The sequence below is a fragment of the Dasypus novemcinctus genome, chromosome 21, assembly GCF_030445035.2.
Source record: "Dasypus novemcinctus isolate mDasNov1 chromosome 21, mDasNov1.1.hap2, whole genome shotgun sequence".
Taxonomy (NCBI): domain Eukaryota; kingdom Metazoa; phylum Chordata; class Mammalia; order Cingulata; family Dasypodidae; genus Dasypus; species Dasypus novemcinctus.
This window is the reverse complement of record NC_080693.1, coordinates 57,703,527-57,722,568: the sequence shown is the minus strand read 5'-3', so window position 1 is coordinate 57,722,568 and position 19,042 is coordinate 57,703,527. Positions and strand designations below refer to the sequence as shown.

Below are 19,042 nucleotides of genomic sequence, written 5' to 3'. Positions count from 1 at the left end.
AGAATGCAGATAAACCCCCTCTGGTGCTACTGTCTGAGGGTGTAAGATTTTAAAATGAGCATCTGGCATTAGTAGCATTTTTAGATATGTTCTTGACTGAGCTTCTCATTTTGGTGCCTTCTCTTCCTCCCAGTAGTTTCTTAGTTATTAATCCAGGTTGAAGAGCCTTCTCTAATTTCATATTTTGTAGCCAAGTTTTTACATGTCTGTCACCACAATACAAACATGTGGGCTGGATAGTTTTTAAAGCAGGGTCTGTAAATAAGTTTTCACCTTCTCCTTCTAGTTGCCTTCTTAGATGAGCTTAAGTTTTACACAACCTGCTCAGTGTTCTTTTTGGGTCTGCGGATGCATCACTCTCTCTTCTACCCCCAACCTTCTTTTTATGGAAGGACTGTCTTTCTGTGTTTTAAAGCACGATAATCTCTAATCCCTTAGACAACGTTTCTCTAAAATTTCATGCAGCTGTTTTTATCAACAAACTGATAACTAAACTTGCATCACATCATTGATCTTCTGTTGTATGAATTCTATTGAGGTAGCCTTTTACCTTGCTGGGACTTTTTCTATCCTGAATACTCCAAGGAAATGTTTTCTTGACATCTCTAAAGCCTAACTGGACCATTTCATTTATTGTTTTGAATCTGCCCCACTTGTTGCATGCCTGCTTTAATTGCAGTACTTCTATTTGATTGTGTGTGTGTGTGTGTTTTTTTTAAACACAGGGAGACTGCATTGCTTATTGATCCAAAAAATTCCTGTTCTTCATCCCGCCAGTGGGTTGCTCTGGTTGTAGGACATGAACTCGCCCATCAATGGTTTGGAAATCTTGTTACTATGGTATTTAATATTTTTAAGTGCTCAAATACATTTATCTTCATCCTGCTGCACATTATTTTGGTTATGTAGTATTTCAGGTTTGCCTCGAACGTTATGCTAAAAATAATTGTGATAGAAAAAGTTTATTTTAAAAGGTCCATTTTTTATCATAATCTCTGTGTTAATGAACACCGTTTATCATAATCTCTGTGTTAAACTATTGAGGAGTTTGTCTGCAAGTGGGGGAAAATTTTATTCTCTTCTTCCCTCCCTCCCTTCCTCCCTTCATTCCCCACATGTATTTCTTAACTTGTTATTAAGTACAATTTGAACCAAGGGACATACTTGCAATTTCATCCTTCCTTGTCATGGGGATTTACTAGACCACGAATAAATTTATTCCTTGGACTATTACAAACATGGGGACCCTTAGAAATCCTTGTCTGGACTTTAATAGCTTGTAGTTTTCTGTTTTTTTTCTCTCAAGATATTCACTAGCTCTTTCTGTTACTAGTTTAAAATAGTTTTTTTGTTTGTTTGGTTTTTTTTTTTTTAAGAAGAAACATTAGTTAGTGCTTTGGAAGGCAGTAGCACCACTAAGAAATTGCCATTTAAAAATATGAAATTGCTTGTTGAGAGGGATCTAATACCCTCATGTCTGTAGAGGGCAAACGACATTTTTGAGAATTATTAAAGCAAAGTGGCATTGTATGGGCTTTTATCCTTCATTTCATTTTGGGAAAACAGTGCCTCACCTTAAAGTTCTTTGAACAACAAAACAAAAAAATTTCCAGTTGAAATCCTCGTTTATCAAAATATTTGCAGTGAATGATTTCAGTCCTTCAGTCTTGAGCTTTTACTCTTATTCTGAATACTATCTGTGGAAATTAACTGTGTTAGTTTTTAGGAACACAGGTTTAATCCCAGAAGTGAAAGAATTGAGGATTCTGGAGCTAGCCAATTTATCTGGCAGCATTTTAGGCTGCCAAAGAGTATAACCTGACTTGGATATTGGCTAAGTCCATGTATCACAGAAATGAGCAACTAATATGCAACTATTACATGTCTGAGAAAGTTTCTGAAGGAAGTCAGCCCTGAATTAAATCCTTCCCTTTTGCTTTGGATGTGTAAAATTTTACTTAGAAAATGAAAAAAAAAGTTTTAGAAATAATAATTTTATGCGGAAGTAAGTGTGCTCTTTCCTTTCTCCTAATGCAGCAAGTTTGCTACTTCCTACCAAACAATATATTTGCTCAGCTTTGAGAAGACTATATTTTTATGATTTTATTTTGAAACTTAGCAATTAATTTTAATAAGGGAAATATGTATAGTCTTATTTTTACTGGGTGTGAATAGTTACTAGATACCAACTTTTCCATAAAGTGAAATTCTGAGGGCTTAGAGAGAGAGATGGGGGGAAAACTTTAGCTTTCTACCAACTTAGTGGAGGCTACCAATTAAATAGCACAAAGCACATGGGCAAATAGCCACTTACCACTTTCAGAATTTCAAAATGGCCTTTTATTTTTCAACATTGCATTAGTTCTTTAGCATCTGTCTTGCATATATTGGTTTATTTTTGCAAGAGGTTTAACAACTTTAAGGAAAATTAAATTGAGATCTCTTTTTTTAAGTTGGTTTTATTTGTGACCCAGTATATTCATTGCCCATTCAACTCACTTTAAACTACTTTAGTTTTCCATAAATGTTTAAATTCCATTCGTTACTGAACTTATTGCCATGATACATCTATTAATTTCATTTAACCCTCCTTATATATGCAGTACTGGTTTTCTATTTAACCAGGGTCCTATATAATTGCAAGTTTTCCTTGGTTGGCCTTGGTAGTTTTCTGTTTTCTTTCAGAGAAAGAAAATCCCTTTGCTAAGCTAAACTTTTTGTGGCAATATTTTTCGTTTCTGCTCTTGCCTATATTTATCCATTCTCTTCCCCTTTTCCACATGTAGGTTTTTTTCCTTCCTTTTCTACCTTTGGTAGTAAGAAGTTACTGAGCAATATTTTGAAAATGTTCCTCAGGCATAATTCTTAACTACCAGTTAGTCTTCCTTGATTATCTCTTATAGCTTTCTCTTTTTTTCAGAAATGTAAGTTATTTACTAGTGTTTTGAGTTGAATTTTTGGTCAGTAAGTTGTTAGTTTTTTAATATAGTAGAAGGCACATATTTTTCAGACTAGTGAAATGACAAGCATTTTGTTTTCTTTACATACTTCCATCTTTTGTTTTAGGAATGGTGGACTCATCTTTGGTTAAATGAAGGTTTTGCTTCCTGGATTGAATATCTGTGTGTAGACCACTGCTTCCCAGAGTATGATATCTGGACTCAATTTGTTTCTGCTGATTACACCCGTGCCCAGGAACTTGACGCCTTAGATAACAGCCATCCTATTGAAGTGAGCCATACTTTCTAACCACTGACCTTTGTTGTCATTTTCGATGAAATAAGTACTTTGTTATAGAGACACTCTGAAAAAAAAAATGAAAACTCTTGTATGAGTGATTTCATTTTACTTGTTTTTATAGTTTATATTTCTAGTGTTGAAAATCTAATAAGAGTAAGTTCTCATTATGTTTCTTTTTAAGGTAGGCAGTATAACAATTTTGTTTTTATAGAAGCAGGTGCTATGTACTTAAAAACATTGACTGAATTCTTTTTTATTGAGTGATATGGGAAAGCCATAGTGTTGTGTAAAAATTGTAGGGGAACACTGTGATTCCATTGTTGTTTTTAAGGAAAGTTCTGAACATATTCTTTTATTGTTGATGTCTGTTTTTGTACATATTTTAATTATCTTGACTTAGCCTATCTTCACTTCAGTTAATTTATGGTATAAATTTTACCTCCTGGGAACTAGAGTTATAATCCTACTTTGACATATTTAACCAAGTTCCTATATAATTGTCCATTACAGTTAGGGCAAAGAAATAAAATATTTTTTATATCTGTACTTGACCACTGAGAATAAACAGATCCATAATGACTTGCCTTTTAACAGAGCTGAGCCAGGACTGGAACTGAGGCTCTACATGATGATAAGGATCATGTTATGTGTTCTACTTTATCAGTATTAGTTATTGTACTTTTTTGAGTATTATCATTGTACATTATGAGTGAGCTAAAGGCAGAAAAATATGAGTTAGAAGGGTTTTCCTAGAAAGATTTTATGTAATTCAGTGTTACATGCTGTCTGCTTCCTGTCATAACCCTGAATCATGCTGTCTGCTAGGTCAGTGTGGGCCATCCTGCTGAGGTTGATGAGATATTTGATGCTATATCATATAGCAAAGGTGCATCTGTCATCCGAATGCTGCATGACTACATTGGAGATAAGGTAAAAAACAACAATTTAAAGTTTCAAAAATCTTTGATTCTTATTCTTTTCTGATGAAATCAGAGAGTTGTGCATGAAAAAAATGTCTGATTCTATTTTGATGCCGTTCCTAGATAATTTTTCTAGAATCTAGAAGAACATTACTCTGTTCTGGCTTGTCTTTGTTTCTTTTAAAATTGATAATTACAGTCTCTTATATGAATGATGTTCAGGTATATTTAGAAGTGGAAGGCTGGTATAAAAGTTAAAAGCAAGGGCAAAAGTATGCATTCTTAAAGGCAATGAGTATCCAAGGAAATATATTTTTTTAAGTATATCTGAAACTCAATTTGAATGAACTTTTGAGTACTAATGTACACATATACTATAAATTCTTAGATCTGACTCTCCTGGATTTAAAAAATTATGTTTTCTCAGGACTTTAAGAAAGGAATGAACATGTATTTAACCAAGTTCCAACAAAAGAATGCTGCCACAGGTAATCTTTAATAATTGGAAATGGAAACAGAGAGGGATAAATGTGTTGGCACTCTGTCGAGGGTGGGATATTTTATATTTGTTCGAAATGCTTAACTTTCCATGTAAAGGAAAGGAAATAAAGTTGATTTATGAACCCACGTAGTAAGTAATTTAATCAACATGAATCAGGGCTCATTATTCTTTTGGTCATCCTCCAGTGTTCTTTCCATAGTTCAGTGTTTTTGCTACTTTAAAAAACCTGAAGAAGTTCTGTTGATCAAACCAGAGCTTTTTCTTTTGGTAACTGGCTGGTTTTATTGCCTTAAATTGATAATTGTACATTAAAATAGTTGCAAATTAACCGTTTTTAAGAGTGAACTCATGAACAACAGTTTAATGGAGTATAGGGTCTTAAGATTTTTAGCATATGATAGGTCTATAATTTATTGGATATCACAGTCAAATGGAAGAATAAAGATGTAAGAATTGCTTGAATATGAAAAGCCAGACTTGGAATTTTTAGTTCTTCAGTGGACAGAAGTTTTAAAAGACAAAGTTTGTGATGATGTCTTTAGTGTTTAATAGAATGACAGAGGTTAAAGAGGCTTGAACTTGGTCTGTTCCTGAGGTTAATGAGTGGCCTTTGAATTTAAAATCCTGTGTTTGCCTCTCTGTTCAGATCAGGAGGTAATTTTGACTAATCCATTCTCCTCTTGAAAATTTCCTTTTTAATTTGTAAAATGGAAAGGCATTCTGTTCCTTAAAATGGGGCTGGAGAATATGTACTCTTCAAAGTTTTATGTCGTGTGTGTGTGTGTGTGTGTGTGTGTGTGTGTATGGGGGGAAAGAGCTTTTACTTGTTAATTGTAATTTATGTGCAGCCACCTGGGGTCTGGTAAAATGTTTCTAATTCAGTAGGTCTGAGATGGGGCCTAAGAGTCTACTTTTCAAACGAACTCCCACACCGTATTTTACAATTTTTGTTTGAAAAACAATGGGCAGTTCAAATACATTGCAGTTCCCAGCCATGATCTTAATCCTCTTCCAGCACTCTGTCTATTCTCACTGCTCCTTCCTTAGTCGTGCCTCCCTGATTTCTCCAGTGGTATTCTCAGTTGCCTACTAATTTACTGCTTCTTGCCTTTTCCCGTACCCTTCAATTTGATTTCTCACACTAAGACTAGGGTTACCTTTCTAACATGAATATCTAATTGTATCACCCTACTGGTTAATAGTACTTGAGATAACTAAATTCCTTTCAAAGATATAAAAATCTGTACTTCAGGGAGTGGGTATAGCTTAAGTTGAGTGCTGGCTTCCCATGTATGAGAAGTTGAGTGCTGGCTTCCCATGTATGATCCCCAGTACCTCCTAAATACAAAACAAACAAAGAACCCAACTCTCATTGGGGAGCAGATGTAGCTCAGTGGTTGAGTACTTGCTTCCCATCTACAAGGTCCTAGGTTCAATCCCCAATACCTCCTTTAAAAAAAATCTGTACTTCTTTGAAGGCATACAGAGTCTTGAGCAATTTAGGCCTTATCTACCTTTTTAGACTCATTTTCTGTTACTCCTACACATATACCCTCTTTTTTCAGCCTTATTGAATATTTAAGTGTATTTCCTCTGTGCACACCACTCTCATAGTATTTACCACATTATACTGCTCTTTTGCTTTCCCTAGCACCAGTGATGTTTGACCATGAGTTTTACTTTAACCATATCAGAGTAATTTTTAACTTCTGTTAATTGAATGGGTATAATGGTTTAAGTTTGTGAGTGAGTCATTAGTAGTAATATTAGCATGTTTCCATTTGCTTATTTGAAAAGACTGTCTTTTTTATTTAATTTCTAATTTTAATTTCTAATTTCTATTTTAATTTCTAATTTTTCTTATAAATTTGAACAATTAAGAATTCTTTAAAATTAAAACCATTTTTTTAAGTAGAGTTTACTTAATGGAGGGGAGGGACATCAATTTGGCCCACTATTTTTTTAACCTAAAGGAGCCAAAGAATAGGTCCCAGTAGTAATGCTGCAGTGTTAAATAAAATTTCTGGTTTGAGTAAGAAAATAAAAATGTAAGCATTTTTGATGTTCATTATTTATGTTTGTCTTCTAGAGGATCTCTGGGAAAGTTTAGAAAATGCTAGTGGTAAACCTATAGCAGCTGTGATGAATACCTGGACCAAACAAATGGGATTCCCACTCATTTATGTTGAAGCAGAACAGGTAAACTTATTAAAAGTCCTTCGATTTGTCTGATAGTATTTTAGTTAAAATTCAACACGATTTTATTAAATTCGCTTTTCTAACTATTCTAGATGACGTTTAAACCAGCCTTTGTACTTTTTTCTCAGTGACTTACCACTACAAAAAATGGTTTGCTTCCTATATCATTAAAATCATACGTGCTTATGGTAGAAAAAAATTCTGTTTACTCTTAATGTCCCAGAAGAAAACACTAAACTTGTTAATAAAATTCTAAAATTACCAAGAGGGGTTTATTTTTATTTTTATTTTTTAAAAGATTTATTTATTTATTTCTTCCCACCTCCCCCACCCCGGGTTGTCTGTTCTCTGTGTCTATTTGCTGCGTCGTCGTCGTCTTTGTCTGCTTCTGTAGTTGTCAGTGGCACGGGAATCTGTGTTTCTTTTTGTTGCGTCATCCCTCCATTTGGGCGGCACCATTCCTGGGCAGGCTGCACTTACTTTCGTGTTGGGCGGCTCTCCTTGTGCATGGGGCTCCCCTACGCAGGGACACCCCTGCATGGCACAGCACTCCTTGCATGCATCAGCGTTGCGCATGGGCCAGCTCCACATGGGTCAAGGAGGCCTAGGGTTTGAACCGCGGACCTCCCATGTGGTAGATGGACGCCCTAATCATTGGGCCGAGTCTACTTCCCCTCACTTAACTTTTTCATCAAGCTGCAAGGTCTTCCTTCTTTGTTTTGTTGTATATTTAATTTTTTTTGTCTACAAGCACAACCAAACTCATCTTCCGTATTATGTTACAATTTAAAAGGTCTGTCTGTGACTCTTCATTTCTTTAAGAATAGGAGAGCTCTGCAGCTTATAATATCTTATGATCAATGTCTCACTTTATATTCCCCAAATTTAAATATTTTTTGTTTTAATTTTGAACCAATTTAAAAGTCAGCTGTCAACTTTTTCGAGTGATGTGGTTTTTGTTTGTTTTAGAGAACTTGGGTTACAGAAAAATCATACATAAAATACAGGGTTCCCATATAACACCCAATTATTAACACCTTCCTTTAGTGTGTACATTTGTTAAAATTCATGAAAGAACATTTTATAATTATACTGTTAACTAACGTTCATTGTTTACAGTATGGTTCACTGTGCTGTGCATTTCTATATTGTTGTTTTATTCTAGTAACATATATACAACCTGATATTTCCCCCTTTTAGCCACATTTTCATATGTGATTCAGTGCTATTAAATTCACAGTGTTGTGCTACCATCGCCACCATTCATTACCAATACTTTAAGATCAACCCAAATAGAAACTGTGTACAATTTAAGCATTAACTCCACATTCCCTACCCCCACCCCAGCCCAATATAACCTGTTTTCTAGTTTCTCACTCTGAATTTGCTTCTTCGAATTATTGCACATCAGAGATCATATACTCTGTGTAGCTTATTTCATTCAACATGTCTCCAGGGTTCATCCATGTTTTCACATGTATCAGAACTTCATTCCTTTTTACCACTGAATAATATTTCATTGCATGTATGTACCACATTTTATTTATTCATTCATCAATTGATGGACACTTGGGTTGCACCTATCTTTTGGCAATTGTGAATCATGCCACTGTGAACATCGGGGTACAAATAGTTCAAGTCCCTGCTTTCAGTTTTGGGTATATATCTAGAAGTGGGATTGCTGGGTCATACAGTAATTCTGTATTTAACTTTCTGAGAATTTGTTAAACTGCCCTCCATAGTGGCTATACCGGTTTACATTTCCTCTAGCAGTGAGTGAGTGTTCCTTTTTCTTCACATCCTCTCCAACACTTGTAATTTTCTTTTGTTTTCTTTCTTACTTCCTTTTTTGATAGTAGTCATTCTAATGGGTTTAAAATGGTATCTCATTGTGGTTTTGATTTAAAGTTCGCTAATGGCTAATGATGTCAGCATCTTTTCATGTGTGTTTTGGTCATTCGTATATCTTCTTTGGTGAAATGTCTATTCAAGTCTTGCCATTTAAAAAAAAACAAGTAACAAATGTTTGTTTTTTTTAATTGTTGAGGCATAAGATTTTTTAAAAAACATTGTGGATACTAAACCCTTAGTAATAACTGATTTCCAAATATTTTCTCCTATCGAATAAGTTGTCTTTTCATATTATCATGATAAAATCCTTTGCACAAATGTTTTTAATTTTGAGAAGGTCCCATTTATCTTTCTTTTCTTTTGCTGCTTTGGTTTGGGTATAAAGAAATCATTACCTAACACAAGATTCTGAAGATGCTTCCATATAGGAGTTTCATAGTTCTGGTTCTTATATTTAGGTCTTTGATCCATTTTGATTTAATTTTTTGTATATGGTGTAAGGTAGAAGGTCCACTTTCACATGGACATCCAATTTTCCCAGCCCTATTTGTTGAAGAAACTTATTCTTTTCCCCATTGAGTCGATTTGGCACCCTTTGCAAAATCATTTGGTGGGGAGCCAGTGTAGGTCAGTGGTTGAGCACCGGCTTCCCATATACAATGTCCTAGGTTCAGTCCCTGGCAAAGGTACTTCAAAGAAAAAAAAAATCAGTTGGTTATAAATGTGAGGATTGATTTCATTGTGGTTTTTTGCTTGTTTTTTTTTTCTTTGCTGCTTGAGCCACAGCCACTCCTTGCTTGTTCTTTGTTTTGTTTTGTTTTATTTTGTTTTGTTTAGTTCATTGAATGTTTTTCTCTGTTCAGGTTTTCAGATGACCCAGGGAACTAAACCAGAGAACTCCCACATGGGAGTTGAATACTCAGCTGCTTGAGCCGCATCCACTCCCTACTTGTTTGTTTGTGGTTTTTTGCTCATTGTCTTGCTTCTTGTTTTTGCTCGATGTCTGCACTTGTTTGTCTTCTTTAAGAGGCACCAGAACCAAACCCGGGTCCTCCTATGTAGGAGGCGGGCACTCAACTACTTGAGTCACATCCACTCTGATTTCTGAACTCTTAATTCCATTGTTCTATATGTCTGTCCTTGTGCCAGTACCACACTGTTTTGATTACTGTAGCTTTATAATAAGATCAGGAAGTGTGAGTCCCCCAACTTCATATTTCTTTTTCAGGTTGGCTTGGCTATCCAGAACCCCTTACTCTTCCATATAAATTTGATGATTACTTTTTCCTTTTCTGCAAAGTAGGCTGTTGGAATTTTGATTGGGATTGTGTTGAATCTGTAAATCACTCTGGGTATAATTGACATCTTAACAATATTTAGTCTTCCAATCCATGAACCCCAAATGTCCTTCCATTTATTTAGGTCTTTGATTTCTTTTAGCATTATCTTGTTTTCTGTGTAAAAGGCCTTTACACCTTGGTTAGATTCATTCCTAGATATTTGATTCTTTTAATTGTTGTTGTAAATGGAATTTTTTTTTCTTAATTAGAAATACTATGGATTTTTTAAAAAGACTTATCAACCCCCCCCCCTTGTTTGCGCTTGCTGTCTTCTCTCTGTGTCTTATTGTATGCTCATCTTCTTTTTAGGAGGCACCAGGATGTCCCATGTGGGAGGAAGGCACCCAATTGCTTGAGCCACCTTCACACCCTGCTTGTTGTCTCTCTCATTGTGTTTCCTCATTTTGTCTCTTCATTGCATCATCTTGTTGCATCAGCTTGCCACACCAGCCCGTCTCATCAGTTCACTGTCTTATTTGTCTTATTTAAGAGGCACTAGGAAGTGAATCTGGGACCTCCCTTGTGGTAGGCAGTTACCCAACTGCTTGAGCCATATCCACTTCCCTATTATGGATTTTTGCACATTGATCTTGTACCCTGGCCACTTTGCTCAATTCATTTATTAGTTTCAGTAGCTTTGTTGTCTATTTTTGGGGACTTGGTGTGTATAGGATCATGTCATCTGCATTAGGGAAAGTTTTACTTTTTCCTTTTCAATTTGGATGCCTTTTATTTCTTTTTCTTGCTTAATTGCTCTGGCTAGACCTTCTAGTACATTGTTGAAAAACAGTGGTGAGAGTGGATGAGCATCCTTGTCTTGTTCCAGATCATAGAGGGAAAGCTTTCAGCTTTCACCATTGAATATAATGTTAGCTGTGGGTTTTTCACATATACCCTTTATTGTATTAAGGAAGTTTTCCTTCTATTCCTAGTTTTCTAAGTGTTTCTATCAAGAAAGGGTATGCTGGATTTTGTCAGATGTCATTTCTGCATCAGTTGAGATTATCATGTGGTTTTTTCCCCTTTTGTTTTGTTAATGTGGTATATTACATTAAGTGATTTTCTTATGTTGAAGCACTCATGCATACCTGGAGTAAATCCCACTTGGTCATGGTGTATAACTCTTTTGATGTGCTGTTGGATTCAATTTGCTGGTATTTTGTTGAGGATTTTTGCATCTGTATTCATAAGGGTATTGGTCTGTAGTTTTTTCTCTTGTGGTATGTTTATCAAGCTTTGGTATGAGGGTCATGTTGCCCTCATAGAATACAAGTAGGGAGTGTGCCCTCCTTTTCAATTTTTTTGAAGACTTTGAGTAGAATAGGTAGTAATTCTTGGAATGTTTGGTGGAATTCTTCTATGAAGCCATCTGGCCCTAGGCTTTTCTTTGTTGGGAGGTTTTGGTTACTGATTCAGTCTCTTTATTAGTTATTGGTTTGTTGAGATCTTCTATTTCTTTTTTTTTTTTTTTTTTAATTTCTTTTCCCTTCCCCGCCCTCCCTCTCCCCCAGTTGTCTGCTCTCTGTGTCCATCTTCTGTGTGTTCTTCTGTGTCCACTTAAATTCTTGTCAGCAGCACCGGGAATCTGTGTCTTTTTGTTGCGTCATGTTGCTGCATCAGCTCTCCGTGTGTGTGACACCACTCCTGGGTAGGCTGCACTTTTTTCGCGCTGGACGGCTCTCCTTACGGGGTGCACTCCTTGCCTGTGGGGCTCCCCTCCGCAGGGGACACCCCTGCGTGGCACAGCACTCCTTGCACACATTAGCACTGCCTGTGGGCCAGCTCATCACACAGGTCGAGAGGCCCTAGGTTTGAACCCTGGACCTCCCATATGGAAGGCCTGCTCTATCTGTTGAGCCAAATCCGTTTCCCTTCTAATTCTTCTTGAGTCATTGTAGGTATTTAATAGTTTATGTGTTTCTAGAAATTTGTCCATTTCATCTGGGTTGTCCAATTTGTTCATGTACCGTTGTTCATAATAAAAACTAACAGACTTTTAAAATTTTGTGGGGTTGGTAGTCATGTCCCACTTTACATTTCTGATTTTAATTATTTGTGTCATCTTTTTTTTTGTCAGCCTAGCTAAAAGTTTGTCAATTTTATTGATCTTTTTAAAGAACCAACTTTTGGTTTACTGTAGTTTTAGCTATGTTTTAAAATTTCTCTGCCACCCCCAGGGGGGGATTTGGAACAGTGGCTGTCCTGGGAGCCGACCCCAGGGCTCTGAAGTAGTTGATTTGGAGTAGAGATAAGGGATCAGAACATATATCCCTGGCATTTGGAGAACAAGTTCTTTATGTCCCACCCTAGTACCAGCAAGCTATACCAGGAGCTTGCTGTGGTAGCTACTACAGAGGGTAAAACTCAAGAGTCTTTGTTGCAGTTTACCATTCTTTTCCTGCTCCTCCTCCCTGGATGCCCTCATGGTCCCCTAGACTCCAAGTTTCAAAGTAGTTGATTAAAACTGTTCCTGCCAGTTGAATATTTGTTTTGGTGGAGGAATTCCTGGAGCTTCCTATTCTGCCATGTTCCCACAATTATCTGGTCTTGTTTTAAGCCACCAGTGATGTGGTATTTAAATTCCCTAAGAGTTTCTTCATGGCATCAGTGTGGTCATTGCATCTTAACTCAATTTTTTTTTTTTTTTTTTTCATTTTTCAATTCTGACTCTTCAAGTCATTTTATCCATGGAGATCACTGGCCAATTTTACATTTGATTTAATTGATTTTAAGTCTGTTATATCCTGTGTTATTTGAAATCCAGGGCATAGTAAGAAATGATAAATGAAACAAATGACTGCATACTGTTGAAAGATAATTTTTAAACATATATACTGGCCCTTGTTGCTTCTGACCTTTTTATTATTTGCAATTTTCCTCCCTAGTCTGAATCACTATTATTTTTTAGAAGGTACCAGGGATTGAACTTCAGGACCTTGTACATGAGAAGCAGATGCTCAACCACTGAGCTCCATCCACTCCCCAAATGTTACCACTTCTTAGAAGTGGAAAAGACTTGGGAAGTGGATGTGGCTCAACTGATGGAGCATCCATCTACCACATGGAGGGTCCAGCGTTTGATCTCCAGGGCCCGCTGACCCATGTGGTAAAGTAGCCCACGTGCAGTGCTGCTGCATGCAAGGAGTGCCATGCCATGCAGGGAGCCCCTGCATAGGGGTGCCCCACATGCAAGTTGTGTGCCCTGCAAGGAGAGCCACCCCACGTGAAGAAAGCACAACCTGCCCAGGAGTGGTGCTGCATATACGGAGAGATGACGCAGCAAGATGACGCAACAAAAAAGAGATGCAGTTTCCCAGTGCTGCCTGATAATGCAAGCGGATGCAGAAGAACACACAGCGAATGGACACAGAGAGCAGACAATGGGGAGGAAGGGGAGAGAAATAAATAAAATAAATCTTTAAAAAAAAAAGTGGAAAAGACTAAAGACATAACCTTTCTCTATAAAGATGAAAATAACTTGCTGAAGTATGGTTTATTATTGACTTTCCCTTTTAAAACTTGAATACTCTGAAATTTTTAAGAACCTTTTCTCATCTGGGTGTCTTTCTTGTACATCTCTCTTCCAAGGGGCCATAATATATGGAATTTGGCCTTTTATTAAGAGTAGTATTAAATAAAAATAAGAAAAAAAAGTAGTACTATTTTGAGGGCTAAATAAGAAATAGTGGCTTATTTCCTATTTCATTGCCATTGTTTATTCATGAAAATTTGTCTGTACTTGCTCCACAGTCTACTTTGTAACAGAAATGTTTCCCCTCTCTGCCAAAAAAGTGTTAATACTACTATAGCCTTTGTTTTTGCTTTTAGGTAGAAGATGACAGATTACTGAGGTTGTCCCAAAGGAAGTTCTGTGCGAGTGGACCATATGTTGGTAAGCAGATGACCCTTTAAGTGGGAGCTGATCACTGAATTTGGGTACCATATGTAGTATTCCAATTAATTGAAAATCATTGTTAAAGAGGGACCGGGGATTCAACCTGGGACCTCATATATGGGAAGCAGGTGCTCAACCACTGAGCTGCACCTGCCCCCCTAGGTTTTTGAAATTCCATGTCTCTGTGTATTATTGGAGACTATAAGGAATGAAGAAGGATTGGAGCACCGAAGAAGTGACGTGTCTAGCCTTAATCCCCAGTATGTGTTTGTGCTGGTGGCTTTTTTATTTTATTTTATAATTCTCAGGCATAATAAGTAAGTTATTAAGCAAATAAGAAAGGGGAAGACCAATGATTATTATATTTATTATATGCCAGTCATTATGCTAAGCACTATAACTGGCCCTTATTTTGTACTTTCAATAGCCCTATAAAGTAGATGGTGGTATTTCCATTTTACAGATGAATTAGGTGAGTTAAATTGCCCAGGATCACCTAATAACGTAAAGAGTGGGAATTCAAACAAAATAGTCTGATTCCATGAGTTTGTGTTTTTAACTACTACTAGATACTGTTTTTCTTAATATTACTTTTTTTTACCCAGGAAATCAATTAAAATGAAAAATCAAGAAGTATTTTTCTGTACATTTCTCACTTCCTTTAAAACAGTAGTCCTCCTTGGGGCACTTGTTTATCAGAATTAACTATGCTTGTAATCAGTGTCTGACAAGTTAAAAATAACAGGTTTATAATCCAAATAAATCTCTTAAGTGTAACAGTTACCATTTTACATTATACCTGTAATCCTCATTGTAGGACTGAAAGGTTTTACAGGTTTTTCTAATTCTCTGGGATCAGTATAGGCAACATTAAAATCTGAAATATCCAAGTGTCAGGAGGAGATTTGAATTCATAGTTTAGCTTGATAGCATAAAGCTGTATAACTTATGAAAACAGTACCATAAAATGTATGGAACATTGAATCTCCTTTGTTTGGCATCTTCCTGCAAAGTCTGTTTTGCTCTCTGGCATCCAAGTCAGTATACTTGCCTTCCAAAAGCTTTGGCTTTTAGATACGATTCCTCAGTGTTCAAAAGCTCTTAGGACAACAATAAAATCCAACCTTTCAGTTTTTCAGCAGCGTATATTATTTTAACGGTAAAATTGTTCCTGTTTCTTTTGCTTGTGAAAAGGGAAAAGAACGGTTAAGTTAAAATTATTGCATTTGTAATTCCACAAGTGAATAAACTGCTCCCTTTTTTTAGACTATTGTGATTTTGTTAGAAAATTGTCTCATCCTTTGCTCAGGTAACGTGCAGCAGTACGTGTACCAATAAAAATGAGCTATTGATAAAATAGTTCGCCTCAAGCCTATAGCTAGGATAACACCAGCCTCTCTTCGCCTTACCTTCCATTTGTTCCAGTATGAAATTTTTTTTCACATTTTCTATTTGTTATTTTATTGCTTAAGGAGAAGACTGTCCTCAGTGGATGGTTCCTATCACAGTCTCTACTAGTGAAGATCCCAGCCAGGCCAAACTAAAAATTCTAATGGATAAACCAGAGATGAATGTGGTTTTGAAAAATGTCAAACCAGACCAGTGGATGAAGGTGAGTTCCAGAAATGGCACAGCCATTTTTATCTTACCTAAATTGATTTCTTTCTCTCACTTCCTTTATCTTATGACTGTCTCTGAATTCTATTGCTTGAGTTTAGACTAGGACTTTGACAGAAAAAAACATTTCTAAATTTACCTATGTGGAATTTAGAACCTATTCCCAAGTAGTATTGTCCAGAGATTACCCTATATTATCTAAGGAGGTGATAGGTAAGCAGATAAGAGGGATAGGTAAGCAGATAGGGCGGTGGGGAGATAGAATGTGTCTAAAGTCACATTAGCAAAACATTGTACTCTTGTAAGTCCAAACTGCCTGTCATTTTAATGATAGGATAACTTCAATGATGTGTTATAATCATATGTTTACAACTATAATCAAATGAGATCAGACACTTAATAATCAGTTTGTCCCACTGAAAGGTAGACTTCATTTGCTGGTGCTTTAAAACAGTTTCACAAAATTAACAATAGGTAAATATTTTTAATTATTCTGTACTTTGTACCTTCTATAATGAAGGTATCTACTACAGACTTCTAGCAATTGTAATTATAGCAATTATAAACTTAGGAATTATATATTGTCTTACACTTTAGTGCTTTTCTAAAAAGCCATTTTCCTCTCTGTTTTAATTATAAAAATATACTCTGAAAAAAACAATCAAAGGAATATTATTTGAATTTATAATCTGTAAGATTATGTAGCAATATGAACATTTTGTTGGTATGAATGAGAAAAACATGTTTACTGTGATTGTAATTAGGTAAATGTGTTATTCCTACAGTAAAAGATAAGTCAGTAAAAAATAGTACTAGAGTTATAGAATGACTTTTTAATGTTTATATATATATATACTTTCAAAAATATCTTTTGACTGTTGGTAAGTTGCTATAGACTCATGACTCTCTTACTCCAAAAATTGTTTGAAATTGTCTTTTAGGTCTATGTAATATTTTAAAATTTAGGACCTGGGAAATAGTTAATCTTTTGAGGCTCTGGGCTCAATAGATCAATAATTGTAAAGTTTTAGTCTCTTCCACAGAGATTGCCCTGCCAAGCATGTTTATATATAGTACCTGTTTTCTATAAATCTAAAATTATCCACTGGGATTAGAAATAAAAATTTATTCAAGTTATTTCCTCCCTCCTTGCCACATTCTTCCTGCTGACCCTTACTTTGACATCTACTTTCTTCTTTATGTGTTGTTTTGTTTTAATCCCTATTAGTGTATATGGTCTTTATTTTACATCCAGATATATCTGAAATCAGAACTCCTTTCATACCTACAAAGGTTAATTTAAAAAAATAAGTGTAGGGAAACGGACTTTGGCCCAGCGGTTAGGGCGTCCGTCTACCATATGGGAGGTCCGCGGTTCAAACCCCGGGCCTCCTTGACCCGTGTGGAGCTGGCCCATGCGCAGTGCTGATGCGCGCAAGGAGTGCCTTGCCACGCAAGGGTGTCCCCCGCGTGGGGGAGCCCCACGCGCAAGGAGTGCGCCCGTGAGGAAAGCTGCCCAGCGTGAAAAGAAAGTGCAGCCTGCCCAGGAATGGCACCGCCCACACTTCCCGTTCCGCTGACAACAGAAGTGGACAAAGAAACAAGACGCAGCAAACAGACACCAAGAACAGACAACCAGGGGAGGGGGGGAAATTAAAATAAATAAATAAATCTTTAAAAAATAAAAAATAAAAATAAAAAAATAAAAATAAAAAAATAAGTGTAACTGTTTAATAGTAGCTGTTGGATATCTTTTCAGTTAAACCTGGGAACAGTTGGGTTTTATCGCACCCAGTACAGCTCGGCCATGCTGGAAAGTTTATTACCAGGCATTCGTGACCTTTCTCTGCCTCCTGTGGATCGACTTGGACTACAGAATGACCTCTTCTCCTTGGTGAGCACCTCTTATTCAAGAACCATGATGAATTTTGTTGATTAAAGGACTTTGTTTTTCCTGGAGTATCTCACTGAAACATAAAATAAGAAGAATATAGTTCTTCCTGAAGGTTTGCCACCTTTGGGACTAGAACAAAGGACTCAATATTAGTGAACATAACAAGATTGAACCTTTATAATTTACCAGAAGCAAATGCCATATAATCACTGCTAACCCAGTTCTCCCCTTCCCCCCAACAATCTTTAAATTATCCTTTTTAAGGCAAACATCCTTTTCCTTTGAATAATAATTAATATGAGCCTGGAAGAAATCTCCCTGTTATATTTTTTTAGTAACTAATTCAGAGTAATTTATGTTTTTGGTTTTTTTTAAATAGTGGTTATACTTTGCTAGGAGACTCTAGAATCTTAACATTCTGTTATTTCTCAAATCATAGTAACCCATTAGCTTTAAAATTATATTTGGCTTTGTTTCAGAAAGGATTTAAATCCAGCAATCAGTATAATATTATCAACTTTATGATTCTAAACTGCAATATGAATTAGGTAATTTCTAGATGTCTTTATGATAAAATTGTCAGATTCCTCCTAGTTTTCCTTTAAATTGGACTTGAAGTTTTCCCTCTCCTCTGCAGTTACTGGTCTGGATTTCTCCTCTGTATAAACACAGATTAGCATTGATGTACAAAACCTCACATCTGCTGATCTCATTGCTGAGAGAGACCATTCCCTGGAGAGTGGGCTGTTTGTGCAGTTGGCCGTTGTAACACAAGTTCTTTTTCTTAACTCTGTTAGTTGTTTCTGAAAGGACTCTGAATTTGTAGTACCTTCCAGTTAGCGTTTTTTTTAGAAATAAGTAAAGGACAGGATAAAGTTGACACAGTTTGTAGGTCCAGTTTTGAAAGAGCCTCTGTCAAAAACCAAGGCCCCAACTATTTCTGCAGCTTTTCTGAAAGTATGAAAAATTTCAAAACAAAAACAAAACTAAGTCCTCAGAAACTGAATAAAAATAGGAAGTTAATCTATTTTCTCTTTTTTTCCTTCAGTTTTTCCCAAGTTCGTTGAATTGTGTTGTCTTTTTTAAATGACTTTGAAAAATAACAAAGAAGTAAATAAGGAATATTGTCATAATAAGAGTTTTATTCTGTCAGTGCTCTTCTGAGCTTATATAGTCTCGTTTTCTGTAACCTAAAGAGATGACTTAGCTAGCAGAAGATAATGCAACATATTCATGCTTGTGTTTTTTTATTTTATTTTTGTTTGAAGACTAGATTAATTTATGCTTTTTCCTATCCCAGGCTCGAGCTGGAATCATTAGCACTGTAGAGGTTCTAAAAGTCATGGAGGCTTTTGTGAATGAGCCCAATTATACTGTATGGAGCGACCTGAGCTGTAACCTGGGGATTCTCTCAACTCTCTTATCCCACACAGACTTCTATGAGGAAATCCAGGAATTTGTGAAAGATGTATTTTCACCTATAGGGGAGAGACTGGGCTGGGATCCGAAATCTGGAGAAGGTAATAGATATACTAAATAGCCAGAAATATTTATTTTTTTATCCAGCTATTAATAGTAGCATCC

The 19,042-nt window shown here is 36.1% G+C and overlaps 1 protein-coding gene across 2 annotated transcripts in view; it reads left to right on the top strand.

Moving 5' to 3' along the window:
• The window catches only part of NPEPPS (aminopeptidase puromycin sensitive), a 125,070-nt gene that overhangs the window by 93,084 nt on the left and 12,944 nt on the right, over positions 1 to 19,042 (top strand). For both annotated transcript variants that reach the window (XM_004457835.4, XM_071210636.1), the window contains 9 exons: positions 726 to 840; positions 3,067 to 3,231; positions 4,066 to 4,170; positions 4,588 to 4,648; positions 6,752 to 6,861; positions 13,881 to 13,944; positions 15,420 to 15,559; positions 17,324 to 17,458; positions 18,759 to 18,978. In XM_004457835.4, coding sequence (XP_004457892.2) covers positions 726 to 840; positions 3,067 to 3,231; positions 4,066 to 4,170; positions 4,588 to 4,648; positions 6,752 to 6,861; positions 13,881 to 13,944; positions 15,420 to 15,559; positions 17,324 to 17,458; positions 18,759 to 18,978 — 1,115 coding nt within the window. The remainder of the gene's footprint in view (positions 1 to 725; positions 841 to 3,066; positions 3,232 to 4,065; positions 4,171 to 4,587; positions 4,649 to 6,751; positions 6,862 to 13,880; positions 13,945 to 15,419; positions 15,560 to 17,323; positions 17,459 to 18,758; positions 18,979 to 19,042) is intronic.